General features: G+C 35.7%; 1 protein-coding gene across 1 annotated transcript in view; it reads left to right on the top strand.

Moving 5' to 3' along the window:
• The window catches only part of LOC140155129 (endoplasmic reticulum-Golgi intermediate compartment protein 2-like), a 31,359-nt gene that overhangs the window by 3,389 nt on the left and 8,275 nt on the right, over positions 1-19,695 (top strand). Inside the window, 9 exon segments of the mRNA XM_072177842.1 lie at positions 3,306-3,455; positions 4,093-4,248; positions 5,401-5,515; positions 15,394-15,553; positions 16,629-16,716; positions 17,453-17,551; positions 18,343-18,439; positions 19,122-19,168; positions 19,171-19,284. Coding sequence (XP_072033943.1) covers positions 3,350-3,455; positions 4,093-4,248; positions 5,401-5,515; positions 15,394-15,553; positions 16,629-16,716; positions 17,453-17,551; positions 18,343-18,439; positions 19,122-19,168; positions 19,171-19,284 — 982 coding nt within the window. The 5' untranslated portion in view covers positions 3,306-3,349.

Raw genomic sequence — 19,695 nt, 5'->3', positions numbered from 1 at the left:
GTGGCGGTAAAAAAGGGACATGGCCACTAAAATTTCATCTTAAAGCCAATTTAATTGAAAATAATTTGATCACCATAGGTAATTGCATAAGTGTTTACAAATAGTAATAATTTGTTACTAATATATTTGAGAAATAGTGCATGAGAAGTTGAACGAAATTATGTCAAATATCCAGATTACTTTCCTGAATGTTCCCGGCTTCAGGAAAGTAGGATTAATGTTATGCACTTTTCTAAGGTATTTATATTAAAGGATTGACTCAATAAATGTATGTAAATTTCTCTTGAGAAATTTTCTCTTGAGAAGTTAAGGCTACGTTTGATGTATTGGAATGGACCCTTTTGGTCCGTATTTATTGGGTAAGCTTAGGGCTGCTAAGAATACGCAATTGCGTTATTTGCGCCGCAATTTGCGTATTTTGGCTCCAATTGCGTTTTTTGACATTTTTGAAAAAATCTAAAAAAAAAAATTTTTTTTTTTTTTTTTTTTGCGATTTTTAATTTTTTCGCGGATTTGGAGAGTCACTGGACCTAACATCAAGTGCTACCATCATTAAAAAAAAAAAAAAAAAATTGGAAAAAAGATACAAAAAAATTACAAGTTTGTATCCAAATGGGACCAATTTGTAACTTGTGTTCACTTCAAAATCTATCTAAGATACAGACTTGTGTACAAAACCAATGCATTTTTATATCTTCAATAGACTATGCAGTGAACACAAGTTACAAATCGGTCCCATTTGGATACAAACTTGTAATTTGTTTGTATCTTTTTTCCAATTTTTTTTTTAAATCAGCCACAAATGATTGCAGTACCTCACTCAAGGTCAAGGGACTCTCTAAATCCGCAAAATATTTTTTTTTAAACGCAATTTTTTATTTTTTTTATTTTTTTATTTTCTTTATTTTTTTTTTTTTTATTTTTTTTTTTTTAATGATGGTAGCACTTGATGTTAGCCAGGACTCTCCAAATCCAAAAAAAAAAAATTAAAATCATCAAGAAAAAAAAAAAAAAAAATTTTTTTTTTTTTTTTTTGATTTTGCGTTTTGGCGGAAATCGCGGATTTTTGCGTTTTTGGAAAATCGGGTGCGTTTTTGGCCTCCAAAATCGCGTATTCTTAGCAGGCCTAGGTAAGCTGAAGTTAAATCCAATTCTGGATTACAAATAAATGGAGATACTCCTGACGGATATGCCTAGCAAAACTTTTGAGTAAAATGTGCTTTATTTCATCTGGGGGTAAAGGGATTGTTGCGCCCAGAGGAAAGAATTAACAATAGTGGTACGTGCGCGCAAAAATGTGCATACAAACTGGGTACTATCAAGTTGAATTTTGGTCTTTCAAATGACAATTTGTGTGTAATGCGCGCGAAAGGGGGCACCCAAATGAAGAGTATATTTCTATGCATGGTGGGTAAAGGTTTCCACTTCTTTCCTATAACAAAGTATTATCGTGTCGAAAGGGTATCCGGTCTGTTGATGGGTGCCCCCTTAGCCCGGGTGCCCGGTTATAAAAATATAAAAAATCCGACCGTCCGACCCAACTTTCCCATTTTCCCACTTGAGGGCAACACAACAATATTTTTTTGCCCAATTGATGCGACACGTAATCGGCCAATCAGATTTATACCACATCTGTTGTTATGATTGATTGTCTGACGAATGAATTGGCCAATCAAACTATTCAGAGCTGCATGGCAATTACCCACCATGCAATGTGAATACACGAAAACGATCCAGTTTAGGATGCATTAGGTATATATCTGTTCCTATTCTATTGTGTAGATTGCCCAACCGACCATCTCATATGATTATGCACCACAGGATTTGTGCTGGAGGTTATTAGATGTGTACAACCAATGTGCAGAAGAAGACTTTGATTTTAGGTGGAGCTATAAATTGAGCTTATTTTTCACAAGAATGATTGACAGCTGTGAGTTACATTGTAGGTAGAACCCTGTTCTGTGATTGGTACAAAAATGTGATTCTCATATTAAATCCATGGGCTTGGCTTCAAAATTAGGAACCCTGTCTTCCACAGAGCTCTGAACTACCATTGATTTACCCAGTGTCATGCTTCAAAGATTTTGACTAGATTTTGAATGCAATAAAATGTGAAGTTATCGGTGAGCAAATTTGTGGCTAGACTTCTCAAGCAAATAAACATCAATCTCCTAATTTGCATAGCCGCCATTCTGGCTCCAGCTAGCACATCCAAATCCTTGGTCAGTGATGTGATGTCTATGTGTACCTCAGACCTCAGTCTCATTCCCAACGGACTTGTGTGCCTTCCTCACTTATTTAGTGATGATCAATTTTAATTGTGTTCATTTCTGTTCTGCACTACAAGACATGGGGCACTGGTCTTGCACTTGAATGAACATGAATGATAATGATGATCCTGAAGATGATGAACAAATTTCAATCTTTATGCAGACGTGCTTTGCTAGAGTATATTGTGTACATGTACACAGCCATTCCCATGGAATGGCTTCTTGTGTATTATAATAAACATCTTGTCTCCCATAGTGCATAACTCCACATTTACCAACATTAAACATAAGGGGGTACTACACCCCTGCCCAATTTTGTGCCTATTTTTGCATTTTTCTCAAAAATTATATCGCATTGGGGACAAGTAAGATATGTATTATAATACATACATGTATAAATACATGTATAAATACATGTAGGGGCAAGGACTGCAACTACTGCACTGGAAATTTTATTTCAGCACAGACAACAGTTGTGGAGTTAAATAGTCAAATAGTCAAATATGAGGGAAAACCAATATTTGATCAATAAATCAATAACTACTTGCTTAGAGTTGCTGAATTTTCAGTACAGTAGTATTTGCCCCTAGACATATCTTACTTGTCACCAATGTGCTATAACTTTTGAAAAAATGCAAAAATAGGCAAAAAATTGGCCAGGGGTGTAGTACCCCCTTAAGCTGCCATTTCTCAGCCCCGTCACTCAGCTTATTTAGGTCATGCTGCAGTGTAGCACTATCTTGTGTTGAATTCTAAACCTACAACCGGTCCTTCTGTATACTATAGGTCGAATCGAACGTACCTGTTGCGTCCATGTAGCGTGCACTCAGTGTAAGGCTCATGCATGCAAACTTCTGAACTGTTATATGCGCATGAGTTTATCGCGGAACTACAAGCATGATATATTCAAACTTGGCCAAGAATTACAGAATTCATGAACATTAGGCCTACTACTTTTTTTATAGTGTTGTGATATGGTTGATTGTATCATTTGCCCTTTTATCATGATTGGGGTGTTTTCCTTTTGTTTTGCAGAGAGAAACATCCAAAATCAACATTTCAAGAAACTACCAGTAACAATGAGACGTTTAAACAGGAAGCAAACACTGAAAGTTGTCAAGGAATTAGATGCCTTCCCAAAAATTCCAGAAAGCTATGTAGAAACTACATCAACTGGAGGAACAGGTAACTTTTAGCATGCTTTTTGACTTGGTATGTACGGTACATGTAGATGGGTCTTTTTTTGTGTGTGCAAAATTTTTTTAATTTTTTTGGAAATTGACCCAATTTTGTGAATCTTGAACCAAAAATTTGCAAAACCTGAAACATTTTTAGAAGATTTGTCGAATTTGTAAAATTAAATTTGACTCAAAATCTAGGCGCCAGGTACAGATATGGGTCCTATATTTGGTGAAATATGGGCTATTCCAGGTGAAATCCATACACTCCCTATGCAAGACATGACTTTGTAGATTTCAAATGGAATCACCCATTCAGGTAACCCCATTTCAAATTCACACTCCCTTTGTGGGAGATTAAGGTTATGTCTTCCATAGGTCAAGAGGCACAACCCATACCAGACTTGAATACACCCACAGGCATAACATTCCCTCCAAATGAAACACTCACTTGTTCATTTACTAATTTTAATTGTACCATAAGAACAGTTGTCTGAATTATATCTATGATGTTCAAGCTTTTTTTTAAGTCAATACCCCAGCAAACCAATGCACCTGTGTACCTGGCAATGAGCAGGGGACCTCATGAACTACTACATGTAGTCATGATAACTTATTAATTTCTTGTATGTATCTTTCAATAGTTTCCATAGCAACATTTCTTCTGATCGCAATCCTAGTGATATCAGAGCTACGCTATTACCTACAGACAAGAATGAAGTATGAATATGATGTGGATGGTGATGTAGCTAGTAAACTACATATTAATTTAGACATGACAGTGGCTATGAAATGTGATTGTAAGTATTGTGAATATATGCTGGGTTTTATTCTTTGAACCATACCTGAATATTTCACTGATTATGCAGCTAAAGGGTGCATAACATATTTTGTAATGCAGTTCACTTTCAAACAGGAAAGGAGGTTCATAAAGATTGTTATTAATTTTACGTAATTGAACACAAGATCAAAAAGAAGTGATCAAATGAAATAAATATTTTTTTCTGTTAAGGGCTGGGGTATGAACGTTTGGACAGTATTTATTTTGGGACATTAGAGCACATCAGACATATCGAATTGCATTCTGAATACGAAGAATGTCATTCTGATATCAAATAATTTTAGATTTTTTGAAATTCGCAATTTAATGCACATTTTATGGCAAATCATTAAAAATTGATATTTTTGATATTTAACAGTAACTTTATAAATCTGATGATTTATACTTAAAGTGTATGTAGGTGGGATGAAAAGCCGACGATCAATTGAAAATTTTGACCTTTCGTATTGAATATATGGATATTTTTTCCCAAAACACCAAAAAAAATTAGGTCTTTTAGGAAAAAAATCCATATCTTCAATATGAAAGGTCAAAATTTTCAAATTGACCGTCGGCTTTTCCTCCCTGCTACATACACTTTAAGAATATATCATTAGATTTATATAATTACTTCGAGGACTGTTATATATCAAAATTTGAAAATGTCAAATTTTTATAATTTGTCATAAAATTTGTATTATATTGTGATTTTCAAAAATGAAAATTATTTGATATCAGAAAGACATGCTTCAGATTCAGAATGCAATTCGATAGGTCTGAGGTGCTCTCATGTCCCACAAAAAAAAAATACTGTCGAAACGCAATAAACGCTCATTTTAGATCCCTTAAATAAATACAAAAAACTACAATTTAGAGAATTAAATAAATGCTTCCTCACATTGATTTGTGAAATACATAAACCACATACTTTATGTTAAAAATATTTATTTTATAAGACTTGTTCAAAGTTTTGCTGAATTCATGTATTTTTCTCTGCTGTATTATGACTTTAAAATATCTTGAATATACAACTGATACCTCACTATATATATTTGAACATATTTTGCAGTGTTCTCTTTGAGATTATATTTGGAACAGCTTGCCGTTATAAAAAACTTGTTTATTTCAACAGGGATTGGTGCAGATGTGTTAGATTTAGCAGGAGATTCTATGTTTACATATAGAAATATGCTGAATGAAGAACCAGTACACTTTGAATTATCACCAGAAGAAGAACAGTGGCAGCAGTAAGTAACTTGAAGGTTTGGATAATTACTTCAAAGAAGGCAATTTAATTTGGTGATCAAATTATGTATTAATTTTATGGACAGTGAGTGAGTGACAGGCCAACCAGAACACCTTAAAATTGATCAAATTGAGATTTTTGTATTATGTGGATCAATCATAAATCTGAGATGGCATTTTTGTATCAATCATAAATCTTAGATAAATGGGCATTTTTTATCAGTTATCACTACTAAACCATACAAGAGGTAAATTTGCAAGCAGTATAATGACGATAGAATCTGACATTTCATAATATTATGAAGGTATTTGAAGGTATTGATAAAAGTTACTTTTTAAAAAGGTACTTTTATTCTTGTGCAAGTGAAGCTATGGAATGTAGAAACCATGAGATTGTGTTGAGAGCATTAGATGCAATAGATAGCCATTAACATAACTGAACCGTGTTAAATGAAAAATGTATGAGTGATTATGTTAAATTGACATATGGCATATATTGCTTGTTGATCATTTGATAAAGCAATTACTAGAAATAAGCCATGATAGACATAATGTATTACAATGTATAACAATCACTGGCTATGAAGACCTTGGGATACTGATTGATCACCCCCTTGTAATATCTATTCATGATTCCAGAAAAATACAGTGCTGATTTTTTTTTTTGAACTAAAAAGTTTTCTCCTGTTTTGCCAAATGAAAGAGCTCAATCCTTGAGTTGGAAATAACTTGCAATAAAAGTCTAATTTTGATATTTGACCAATTTTTGAAACAAGGGCCAAAAGCATGTTTTCTTAAATTTGCAGTGACAGCATCTAACATTCAGAATCTGTAGTATATATTATTCTTATTCTTACTATTTTATGTTCATTTTTAATAATTAGTTATAAAATGTGTTTGCTAATAGACTAATATCAGACTCTGTACAAGTATTTAGGCTTGATTGTCACAGCATACAAAAACATCCCAAAATTTCATGTTTTTGACCTTATTTCATAAAATTGACCAACTATTAGAAGTAGCCTTTTATGGCCAACTAGTTTTTTTATTAAGCTATCATTTATATGGCAAAACAGGAAAATATATTTTAATCTAAGAAAAATTGGTACTGTTTTTTTCTGGAAAGTAAATGTCCATAGACAAGATGGAGCAGAAAAATAGTTGCTCAATATTTTCATCTAAACTGACAAGTTTGTATTTTGTTACGAGTCGTACTTGACTCAAGGCCAAAATCACCTTTTACCCGAACTCACATGAATGCACAACACAAATACACTGTTTGATTATGCTAACAAAATCTAAGTCTTTAATTGAAAGCACGTTATTATTGGTACAATATATGACAAATGCACATACACAATAATCAAATATAATCACTCTATAACTATTTTGTACTTAGCCAGCATTCTTCTTCTTGGCGATCATAAAGTTCTTGCAATGTTCTGGACGACTGATGTAATATATCCTTATTCACTTGTCCTCATGAAAATCAGCGAAGTCCTTTGTACACTTGCATTGATAAATCCTTGCGTATAAAATCCTCATACTGAAAATGGTGTTCTCCAAACACGTTTACAACTCCTGCGCAATTCTCCTATACTAAACTCCTTGCGCCGTCCTCCTATGCTAAACTCCTTGCGCCGTCCTCCTATGCTAAACTCCTTGCGCTGTTCTCCTATGCTAAACTCCTTGCGCAGTTCTCCAAATTTAACTCCTTGCGCTGCTTTCTCCAAACTTGGTGCTATTTCCACCTTTCACACAATATCTTCAGGAAGCAGGACTGCGATGCAGTTGTCCCCACTTATTTTGACAGTCGCGTTGAATCAGAATACCAGACTTCAGCAAGTCGACAGAAGAATATATTTCCTTTCTTGGAAGAATTACGTTCTTTGACGCATTCTAGATCTTCTCCGACAACACTGGCAAATAGTAGTACTGTGACCACATAAAATATTTCTGGTTTGCAATTTCCTTTCTTTGAAGGAATTGGACTGTAAGCATATTAGCTAGCTAGCCCAGATCAACACTATCAACTGTGACAATAATTGTGTTTACATTTTCTTATATATCAAGCAGGGGAAATCCCAAATATTAATAGCCAAATGTGGAAATTCCCAAGCCTTAATTATAGCCTTTCTCATTACATCACTTCCTGAGGGGAATCCCCTGACATCACTTCCTGAGGGGGAATCCCGTGACATCATCTTTACTTTTCATCCTCAGGGGGATTTCCAAATATTCCAAATTAGATATGATTCAACTTGTTTTGCTCAATTTGAGAGGGGAATTCCCCCAAAATGTCATCACTCATGTAACTTTGTAAACCAAGATAAATAATCATATTAAATTATTCAGGGCACATCACACCCTCCCCCTTAAAAGAAGAAAGTTCGAATGTAATGAAAACTTTCTTAAATGTTTTCTTCTTTAACATCTACTTCAACATCATGATATCTTTGAGTGCTTAACTCAACATACAATGTGACTACTTGTCACACAAATTACTTTTAAAAGGAATTTTTGTTTGTCAGTTTTATGCAATTCTGGACAAGGCATCAGCCATTACATTGTCTTTTCCCTTAATATGTTTGATGTCCAGATTGTACTCTTGCAAGGTCAAACTCCACCTCACCAGTCTTTGGTTTTGTTCTTCATCCTGTTGATGAAGGTGAGGGATTGTGATCTGTGAAAACAAGCACAGGGTATACTGTGGTACCCAAATACACATCAAAATGTAGCAATGCTAATAGCAATGCTAGACACTCCTTCTCAATTGTGGAGTAATTTCTCTGGTGCTTGTTGAATTTCCTTGAAAAGTAACAAATGGGGTGATCTATTTGATCTTCACCCTCTTGCATCACAACACCTCCACAGCCTATGTCACTGGCATCAACAGTCAACTTGAACTGCTTCTGAAAATCAGGTGCAGTAAGTACTGGTGAACTCATGAGTATTGATTTGACTTTGTGAAAAGCATTTTCACACTGTTCTGACCAAATGAATTTTGCATCTTTCTTCAACAAATCAGTCAAAGGACTTGCTATCTCTGAAAAGTTTGGACAGAACTTTCTATAATAGCCAACCATTCCTAGAAATCTCATGAGTGCCTTCTTGTTTACAGGTGTGGGGTACTGCTCAATTGCTTCAACTTTGGCTTTGATAGGTTTCACCTGACCTTGACCTACAACATATCCCAAGTATGTGACTGGCATGGCAAAACTCACTTTTTACCAGATTGACTGTCAATTGTACTTCAGACAGCTTCTTAAACAATTGATGGAGTTGTTCCATGTGTTGTTCCCAAGTTTGACTGTAAACAATCAAATCATCTACATACGCTTCACATCCCTCTATGTCTGCCACAATTTGGTTCACCATTCTCTGAAATGTCGCTGGCGTTTTCAACCCGAATGGCATAACTTTGTATTGGTAAAGACCAAATGGTGTACAAAAAGCAGAAATCTCTTTGGCACGGTCTGTGAGTGGAACCTGCCAGTACCCTTTCAAAAGATCAAATTTGCTAACAAATTTTGCATTCCCAATTTTGTCAATGCAATCATCAATTCTTGGAATTGGGTGCGAGTCTGTCTTTGAATGAACATTTGCAGCTCTCATGTTCATGCGACCAATCTGTATGAACCATCAGGCTTGGGAACAAGAATGCATGGTGAACTCCATTCACTACTACTTGGTTCTATGATATCATTGTCTAGCATGTAATTAATCTCATTTTTGAGATGTTCCATTTTCAATGGATTGACTCTGTAAGGATGCTGCTTGATTGGTTTTGTATCACCAACATCTACATCATGAAATGCAGCATTTGTTCTACTTAGCGATCAGGAAATATATTGTCAAATTTGTGAATCAAATTTGCAATTTGACTTTGTTGATCTTGAGAAAGATGACCTAACTTTGAGTCCAAATTAGTGAGCACATCAGAATTGTTCAATTTTACATTATACTCTTTGTGCTCCAGCTCTTTATACTGGTCAAATGTGACATCAGAATTGTCATCTTTACTCTTGTCTACATTGGCGATTTTGTCTACATCGGCATGTTTGTCTACATTAGCATGTTTTACTGTACACACAGGTTTTGGAATGCCACTGTCACTTCTTTCAACATACTCTTTGAGCATATTTATGTGGCATAACTGCCTGCTCTTGCGTCTACCAGGAGTCTTGATAATATAATCTACTTCACCCACTTTTGACTCTACCTCACATGGGCCATGGTATCTGGCTTGTAATGGGTGTCCTGGAATTGGAAACAGTACTAGAACTTTGTCACCTGGTTTGAACACTCTCTCTTTGGCATGTTTATCATACCATTGTTTCATTTTGGCCTGACCCTGTTTCAAGTTTTCTTTGGCGATATCAGTTGCTCTGTTAAGCCTATGCTTAAAATTGGAGACATAATCCAATAAATTGATATCTGATTTCTCATTGAGCCACTTTTCTTTCAACAACTTTAAGGGCCCGCGACTGTGTGTCCAAACACTAACTCAAAAGGACTAAATCCTAAAGTTTCCTGAACAGCTTCCCTAGCAGCAAACAACAACAAGTGTACTCCCTCATCCCAATCCTCTGAAATTCCAAACAGTATGTCCTGATCATGTTTTTCAACGTTTGATGGAACCTTTCTAGTGCACCTTGTGATTCTGGATGGTAAGCACTTGAGGTATACTGTTCTATACCTAATTGAAACATGACCTGCTGAAATACTCCAGAAGTAAAGTTTGATCCTTGATCTGACTGTATGGACTTGGGGAGCCCCACAAATGTGAAGAACTTGGTTAAAGCTTTCACTATAGTCACTGCTTTAATATTTCTCAAGGGTATGGCTTCAGGAAAGCGTGTTGACGCACATAATAATTGTCAGAAGGTACTGATTACCTGACTTAGTCTTTGGTAGGGGGCCTACACAATCAATAATAACCCTACTAAATGGTTCATCAAAGGCTGGAATTGGCTTTAATGGAGCAGGAGGTATTTTCTGATTGGGCTTCCCTACTACTTGGCATATGTGACATGTTTTGCAATATTCAGACACATCTTTTCTGAGAGTGGGCCACCAGAAATGTCTCAGAATTCTTTCATGAGTTTTCTTAACACCCAAATGCCCTGCCATGGGACTATCATGTGCTATGTTAATTACTTCAGTGTGGTATACTTTTGGTACCACAATTTGGTGCACTACCTTCCACTCTTCATCGGCAGGTACATCAGGGGCGCCATTTTCTCATTAGCACATCGTCTTGTTTGTAAAAACAGACAGAATTTTGTTCTGCTTCTTCTAGGGTCAATGCCCTTTGATTGATCTCTTTGAGTTCTGGGTCATTTTGTTGCTCCAGAATCAGCTTGTCATGACTTAATGGGTCTTTTATGGTTTCCCCAATTTGTTCATGCTCAGAGGCTGTGTCATTTTGAGGGGTATTTTTATCCCCAGGAGAAGGAAGTTTATCTTCTTTCTCATTCAACTTTGACACAAATGTGTCTTCCAAATTGTAGCCTAAGTCATCAATTTGGTTGTCCTCAATTGTTTCTAATGAGGCCTTCTTACTCATTGCCGTGTCACTGCACATGCAGGAAATATCTCCTTTTCCTCACTATTGTCATCCTGTAAACAGGGCTTATCTGTAACTATTGGGTCAGGAAAAACCTTCCCCCTGCCAAGTCATTTCCTAGCAACATGGACACTCCTTTGACTGGCAATTCGTGTCTAACTCCTATGGTTACAGGACCAGAAACTAAGTCAGATGTCAAGTTAACTTTATGGAGAGGTACATTAAGTATTTCCATCCCAATACCCTGGATCAAAGCATTACCAGCTGAACTATCCTCATTAAAGGGCAAAGTTCCTTCCAGAATCATAGACCGTGCACAACACGTATCTCGCACAATCTTAATGGGCTTTGGACTACCATTATCACCAAGTGATACTACTCCCTCTAACACAAATGGTTCAAATTCTTCACACACCTTGTCTGTCTCACCTCCCTTTTGTGGGAATTCTTGTTTCCTGATTTGACTGACTTGTTTCTTTGACTCAAGTGACACTGCACATCCTACAGTATTACTAGCAGTTTGCTGCTGTTTTTGTGCATCTTGTTTGGCTTTTAAGCTCCGACACATGGTCACTGTATGTCCTGGTTTCTTACAGAAATTGCAAACTAATTGGGATTTAAATTCAGTCCCACCTGTTGGTCTGGTACCTGAACTCCATGGGGTCCTCTACCACCAGCACTATGCTGTGAATTAGACCAGGATCTGTGATTAGACTGAGATCTCCCTTCTTGTGTACCACCCTGATTTGCTCTAGGTTGGTTATGGCTGAACCTGTTTGAATAACTTCTGTTATGACTACTCGCATTCAATTTGTGAGTTAAGCCATAGTCGTCCGCCATTGTCGCCAAGCGTCACTTAGCGTTTTAATTTTGCTAGCGCTTTCATCCAAGTGGGTTTTAATGTCAGCGTGGACACATTTTTGAACTCTTCTATAAGAACCAATTGCTTAAGTTGGCCGAAATCATCTTTGACTTCTTTTGAACCAAGCCACCTGTCAAACATGTGTTCTTTTACTCTAGCAAATTCTACATGGGTTTGATCTGCTTGCTTTCTTGAATCTCTGAACTTTTGTCTGTATGCTTCAGGCACCAGTTCATAGGCCTTAAGGACTGCTTGTTTGACTTCTTCATAATTATTACACTTCTCTATTGGTAGAGCTGAGTAAGTTTCCCTGGCCTTCCCCACAAAACTACTTTGTAACAGTAGGGTCCAATGCTCTGGAGGCCATTTCAAATTTGTAGCTACCTTTTCAAAATGTTGGAAATACTCGTCAACATCTTTTTCTTTGAATTTAGGCACCAGCTTTACATACTTTGTAGCATCAAACCCTGACTTTGAGGAGAAACTTGATGAGTATTTGTCACCTAGCTTTGCCAACTTCTCTTGTTCAAACTTGTACTTTTCTTCAATTTCTTTTTGTTTCAAATTTTCTTCCATTTCCAACTTTTGTTTTTCAAGTTCCAATTTTGCTACCTTTTCCTTTTCTTCTGTTTCTAATTTGTGGTGCTCAAGCGCCATCTTTTCTTGGCGTGCTTTTTCTTCCATTTCTATTTTCTTGTTTTCCATGTCTAGTCTTTCTTGTCTTTCTTTATTTTCCATATCTAATCTTTCTTGTTTTTCTTTATTTTGCATATCTAGCTTTTGCATGTCCAACTGCAATTGCATTTTCATTTTTTCCATTTCCACCTGAACTTCTAGTTCTTTCAACTTAACTGCATCCCCGATTTCAGTTTTGACCTCTTTTCTCTTGTCCAAAACGGATTCCTCAAAATACTCTTCATCAACCAAAACTTCAATCAAGGCATTTTTGATTATTTGTTTTCTGTTGGCTTGCTTTACATCCAATTCATAGTATTTTGCAAATGCTAATAAATCAGGTTTCTTCAACTTATCAAACTTCTCCCAATCTATAGTTTCAAGAAACTCTTCTGCTTTGAACTCCATACTGTACTTTCACTTTCAAGACTCAGTATATTAATGTTAACTTTTTACAGTGTACTTCCCGGATTTGAGCCCCCAATTTTTATTACTGAGTCGTACTTGACTCAAGGCCAAAATCACCTTTTACCCGAACTCACACGAATGCACAACACAAATACACTGTTTGATTATGCTAACAAAATCTAAGTCTTTAATTGAAAGCACGTTATTATTGGTACAATATATGACAAATGCACATACACAATAATCAAATATAATCACTCTTTAACTATTTTGTACTTAGCCAGCATTCTTCTTCTTGGCGATCATAAAGTTCTTGCAATGTTCTAGACGACTGATGTAATATACAAGCCTCGAAATAAGCAGATCTGGACCAGGAGCCACACATTTGGAAAAAGCGGCTCCTGGTCCTATGATTATCTAGCGAACCAGGAGCCATTTTCAAAGAGCTAAGAGTCATTTAAATGTTAATTGTACTGTTTGTACATATTAAATACAAAACCTGCTTTAACTAGTACCTAGACTACTCCGTAGTCCACTTGCCCATTGTCATGAATGTGCATACTTTGGATATTGCATTTAAGCTTAAAACTCCGATTTAAATAATTTGTGCACAATTGATAGATTTTCACAACTGATCATCTTTTCAGTCACCGTACTCTCTCTGTATGTTAGCTTCCCAAGTGGACTACTGACTTTGCCTTGAGAGTTAGGCCAATTTCTGGCCTAACTAAAATTGGTGATGATGTAATGCATCTTTAAAAATGAATCTGGCTTGTGATTGGTGGCCCAGATCTCGTTATTGTTTAAATCCTCCCGACGCGTACTGGTACCATTATAACTATACATGGTACACAACTATCTAGGGAATGCGGCGCTTTTGTGCTGGTGGATGAACGTGTGCATCTAGCGCGTATTGTACCACCATGCTTAGTCTTGTGGTTAGATTTTATTGATAAACAAGTATGATTGACAGTGTGTGAGTCCCGGGGTAAAGTTCTGCTTAAAAGTGAAAGTCCATAGTCGATTTTAAATCGTGATAAACTGGCAGATTCTAAAATTAGAATTGTTCAGTATTGGAGTGCCATTACGGTTATGCCATTATGATATGTTGCATTCAATAATATAAGCCTCACGATACTTTACTTTTACTGTCACAAATATAATTATATAAACTTTTTCATAACCATTTTATACTAGTTTTTTGATGTAATAAATATCAGTATAAATTCGAGTTCAACTGAATGCGTTCATCATGATTAATAACGTATTTTTATTTATCAAAAATCGACTATGGCATAGTCTAACTAGTACCAGGCTCTATTTTTTTTTTAAATGTAGAGCCTGGTTCACATGATTTTGATGTGGACCAGGAGCCAAAATGTTATGACCATTGGGTAAATGGCTCCTGGGTGCCTGGTTATTTCGAGGCTTGGTAATATATCCTTATTCACTTGTCCTGCAAAAATCAGCGAAGTCCTTTGTACACTTGCATTGATAAATCCTTGCGTATAAAATCCTCATACGAAAATGGTGTTCTCCAAACACGTTTACAACTCCTTGCGCAATTCTCCTATACTAAACTCCTTGCGCCGTCCTCCTATGCTAAACTCCTTGCGCCGTCCTCCTATGCTAAACTCCTTGCGCTGTTCTCCTATGCTAAACTCCTTGCGCAGTTCTCCAAATTTAACTCCTTGCGCTGCTTTCTCCAAACTTGGTGCTATTTCCACCTTTCACACAAAATCTTCAGGAAGCAGGACTGCGATGCAGTTGTCCCCACTTATTTTGACAGGTGCGTTGAATCAGAATACCAGACTTCAGCAAGTCGACAGAAGAATATATTTCCTTTCTTGGAAGAAGTACGTTCTTTGGCGCATTCTAGATCTTCTCCGACAACACTGGCAAATAGTAGTACTGTGACCACATAAAATATTTCTGGTTTGCAATTTCCTTTCTTTGAAGGAATTGGACTGTAAGCATATTAGCTAGCTAGCCCAGATCAACACTATCAACTGTGACAATAATTGTGTTTACATTTTCTTATATATCAAGCAGGGGGAAATCCCAAATATTAATAGCCAAATGTGGAAATTCCCAAGCCTTAATTATAGCCTTTCTCATTACATCACTTCCTGAGGGGAATCCCCTGACATCACTTCCTGAGGGGGAATCCCGTGACATCATCTTTACTTTTCATCCTCAGGGGGATTTCCAAATATTCCAAATTAGATATGATTCAACTTGTTTTGCTCAATTTGAGAGGGGAATTCCCCCAAAATGTCATCACTCATGTAACTTTGTAAACCAAGATAAATAATCATATTAAATTATTCAGGGCACATCACAGATTCATGCCTTGATCTTTACAGGGGTCTTCAATCACTCCATCGTGTCCTGAGTGAGGAACATGCAATCCAGGAGGTTTTATTTCAAACAGGTTTTACAGGCAGGGAATACAAACCAAAAAGAATACAGAAAAACACACCGCATGATGCATGCAGATTACATGGTACCATTGTAACAAATAAAGTAAGTGCTAATTTTAAGTATACTTATCTAAATATCACAAATTTAAAACATTTTGATACCTAATTTTAAAAGATTTTAAAAATGATGAGGAATGTTAGTTTCCATTTTGGATCTACAGTTATATTAGGGTGCGAAAAGAACCTACCATGTAACATTCCTGAATCGTCCAGTAAGATGCTGAATATTGCAGACATGAGAATTTTCAGTTTAAAAACTGAATTCGGTTTTTTTTATAGTCAAAATTTCCGCAACTTTATTTAATTTCAGCCTGTTTTTGGTTTTTTTTTTCCGATTTCTCGCGCATTTTTTTTTTTTTCAGGTTTTTTAGGAAAGTGCAGTCTCATGCCTGATATTGATGACTTGATTCAGTTAGGCAATTGGGTTTCACTTCTGTCTTTACACATTCACACACTACATAAGCGGGAATAAAGGAATTATAGATTGATAAATGTATATCACTTGTTGGGAGTGAAATTGTTTGAAATAATGTTGCATACTGATCTAATTCATGAGCCTTGCAGTGAGAGTGCATTAGAAGCATAAACAAGAAAAAAACCTGTGAATTTTGCTATTTTTATAACAAAATTGTTACGAAAAATATTAGAAATGCAAGCAAACATATAAATGCATCAACTCACAAGAACAATGAAAGCATCCGAAAGCACTGCGTATTGTATGCAGAGTATGTGCCCTGCATTATACACCACAATGAATGCCAAAAACCAAAAAAAAAGGTTTGTCTCAAAGCTTGCGCGCACATTTGTAAAATCGTGATATTTGAAAAAAAAAGAAATGCAGAAATTGTTTTTATTTAAAAAAAAAAATTTTATAGTTTTTCCTGGAAAAATTCAGCGAAAATCCGACTTTTTTCTCAAAATATCATAAAAATACCAACTCTGGAATAAAGAAAAATCGCATTTTGCATTCGCTCTCAAACCACCCGTGAGCTTTGAGAATGTTTGCTCTGATTGCTTTGGTTTCCCCATGTAAGAGTGTATGAAAGTCAATTAAACCCAAAACATTAAAATTGAACAATGCTGCAAGCCACTCACATTGTGTTTTTCTCCCTGTGTAGGTTGCTGGTAATTTTCATATCACAATAGGGAAGAGTATACCTCATCCGAGAGGCCATGCACATCTGGCACTTATGGTGGATTCATCACGTATGTATCTCATTTCACACATGGTATTTTAAGACATATTGTATGTTTCTAACAAATTTCAATTGGGTTATTCTATACCAAAAATTATGAAATAATATTAATAATAACTGTCAAGGAAGGTTTTCTGTCCATTTTGAGCCAAATAATGAGGTAAAGTGAAAGAAACCCCATCTGTCATGTCATAATTACAACATTAAGTCAAATATTGCTGTTTTGTAAACACAAATTGGACTGATTCCAGTTATGTGTAAGTTGGGACATGCAGATATATTACAAATGTGACACTATCTGGTCCATGGAGGCCAAAGGTGGTAAATTTGAAATTGAGATAAAGGTAAAAATATGGAGTAAAAAAACAATAAAATACATAACAAAATAGACGTAACAAAATTTCATAACTTTAGAACTCTAGACCTTTGGTGATTTCACTATAACTTATCATTTGTACAAGGTAATAATTATAGTAAATCAATTTTCAGAAATTCCTCCTTTGGCCTCCGTGGACCAGATCGTGTCACAAATATTTCAAAAATATCAGGTTTGAAAAAACAATTTCATTTTAAAAGATCATACATTATGGCTTATCAGGTGGCATAAGTAAAGAATTTTTAAAGTGCTTAGGTTAAAGATTAGAAATGTCAAGTTGAATACAGCCAGAACATATTTTTGAGAATCATTTCAATAAAGTGCTTTTTACATTTATAGTTTTAATCAAATTTCCATGTTCTCTTTACAGAATATAATTTTTCTCATAGGATAGATCACTTTTCATTTGGGTTTAAAGCTCCAGGTCTAGTCAGCCCACTAGATGGTGAAATGAAAGTCACAACAAATGGTAAGTATCTTACATAAATTACAGGTATACTCTGATCAGCTCGTAATAGGCGGACTCATAACATCAGAATGGCGTATACGCAGTTAGGCGCAGCAATTACGCGAATTGCGTCTTGCGTGAATGACGCGTGCTTTTGTGAATATACACGTGCGTAAGTTGGAACTTTATTGACTCGCGCAGTAACAAAAACCGAATAATTCCCGCCTATTAAGAGCTGATCATAGTATAGTGTATGTACCCCAGGTTCAAACGCAAACTCTAATATTCCACCCCATGTTTGCTACAATATCATGCAAAATCAATTGTTTGTTATTTTTGATGATCAAAGCCCAAGCAAACTACTACTGTATAAGTGGTAATTTTCGTGAGGGTTTAATTTTGTGGATTTCGTGAATGGGGTTCCATCTGCAAAATTAACACCTCACGAATATATGTAATAATGTATTGCAAGTATACTATAGGGCAAGACTAGGCAATTGTGAAAATAACAATTCAAAAATGCCTCTGTAACTCCAAATTGTACATGTAGACCACCGAGTACCCATCCTTAAGCATGGTGGTAAGTACATTTATGCAATTTTATTCAAATGACAGGCAAACCTCAATTTCTAGCAAAGACCCTGACTGGTGGGTTGACAAATTTACCTACAGGTCTTGTTTTACCAACATACATCAATACCTGAGTAACCTCCTTCCCATTTTGCTATGTCACTGTAATATTGCATGCTTGAGAAATACAATAACTTTGTTTTTGAAATGTTACTTATATATATCATTTTTATTATTTGCAGGTAACAAAATTTACCAGTACTTTTTACAAATAGTGCCTACAAAACTCAATACATATAAAGCCAAAGTAAACACACACCAATTTTCTGTCACAGAACGGGTAAGTGTAATTGAAATTGTATTCATAAAGTTGGTGCCATTATCTTAGACAATTATTTATATGGTGATCATGTTGGTAACTGACACCAAGAGCTTCAAATTATATCATCATTGGAGATAATCAATTAATTGATCAATTAATCAAGATTGCATACTGTAATTTTTGTGTACATAATTTTCACTGCTTTGCCAATTTTGAACTACTTCTCTGTGTTTTCAATTTGTGATTTTGAGTTTTATTATTACATAGACCTATAATACATAAAAGAACATATTCACAAGTTCTGATTGTAGTGATAGCTGGATTGAGCACAAAATATTTATATTCTGCAATAATTTCCACTTTTACAGTATAAAAATTATTATTAAATATTTTGCAGGTATATATTTTCACTATCATTGCTGCTTACACACAACTGTTTGGAGACCATTTATAAAACTGTCTTATTAACTGAAAATCCCAGCCGTAGTTGACCGTTGGCTTTTGTGTCTTTTATATCTATGGCCTTCCTGATTTTTCTATACCAAAATTATCCTCAGCCTGTGAAAATGCCATGATGGTGTCACAAGCTTCATTGCTGCCCAACAAAGCTAGCAAAAGCTGAAAAGCTAACTATTCTACTATGTAACAGAATGTTTATGTTTTGTTATATTTTTGCGTCTTGTTATTTTTTTGTGTTCATGCGCGTTTCATAACCCATTCTGCTGGGAGCCATGGTGTTGTTGGCATCTTTTTAAATATGAATTATCATCATTAGTAGTATCCGTAACAGAAGTCCATGAGCCTTTTTGGCAGTTCTTGGTGCGACTTTGCGGGATAATAGGAGGAGTATTCGCTACCTCAGGTTAGTAGATTTATTTGTGCATTCATTTTTTTATGTGGGTGGGGCACTGGGATGGGCATGGGGGTGTGTTTGGGTAGGGTTGTGGGTTCGTAATCAACCAGCTGGGTACACCTCCCAGGGATTTTTGAAATATATATTTTAAATTTTTTTTTTCCAGTTTTGGAGTGCCCCTGGCCCTAGAGCGAAAATGCTAGAATCATTCTTGGTTGACATTTAAAATAAATATAGGTCCAAGTGTTTTTAATTTGCAAAGTTATAATTTGTGTTCATGTCATACTCATTGAATTTGTATCCAGTAACCACCAGGCTGCATTATGCTTTGCAAAAGCCTTTGTAGCATTGCTAGAAAAGCACAAAAATTGCACTTTTTGCAGCATACGCATATTACAGATGTTATATTGATATATCTTG

Source organism: Amphiura filiformis, chromosome 6, assembly GCF_039555335.1.
Source record: "Amphiura filiformis chromosome 6, Afil_fr2py, whole genome shotgun sequence".
Lineage (NCBI taxonomy): Eukaryota > Metazoa > Echinodermata > Ophiuroidea > Amphilepidida > Amphiuridae > Amphiura > Amphiura filiformis.
This window is presented reverse-complemented; position numbering and strand designations above follow the sequence as displayed.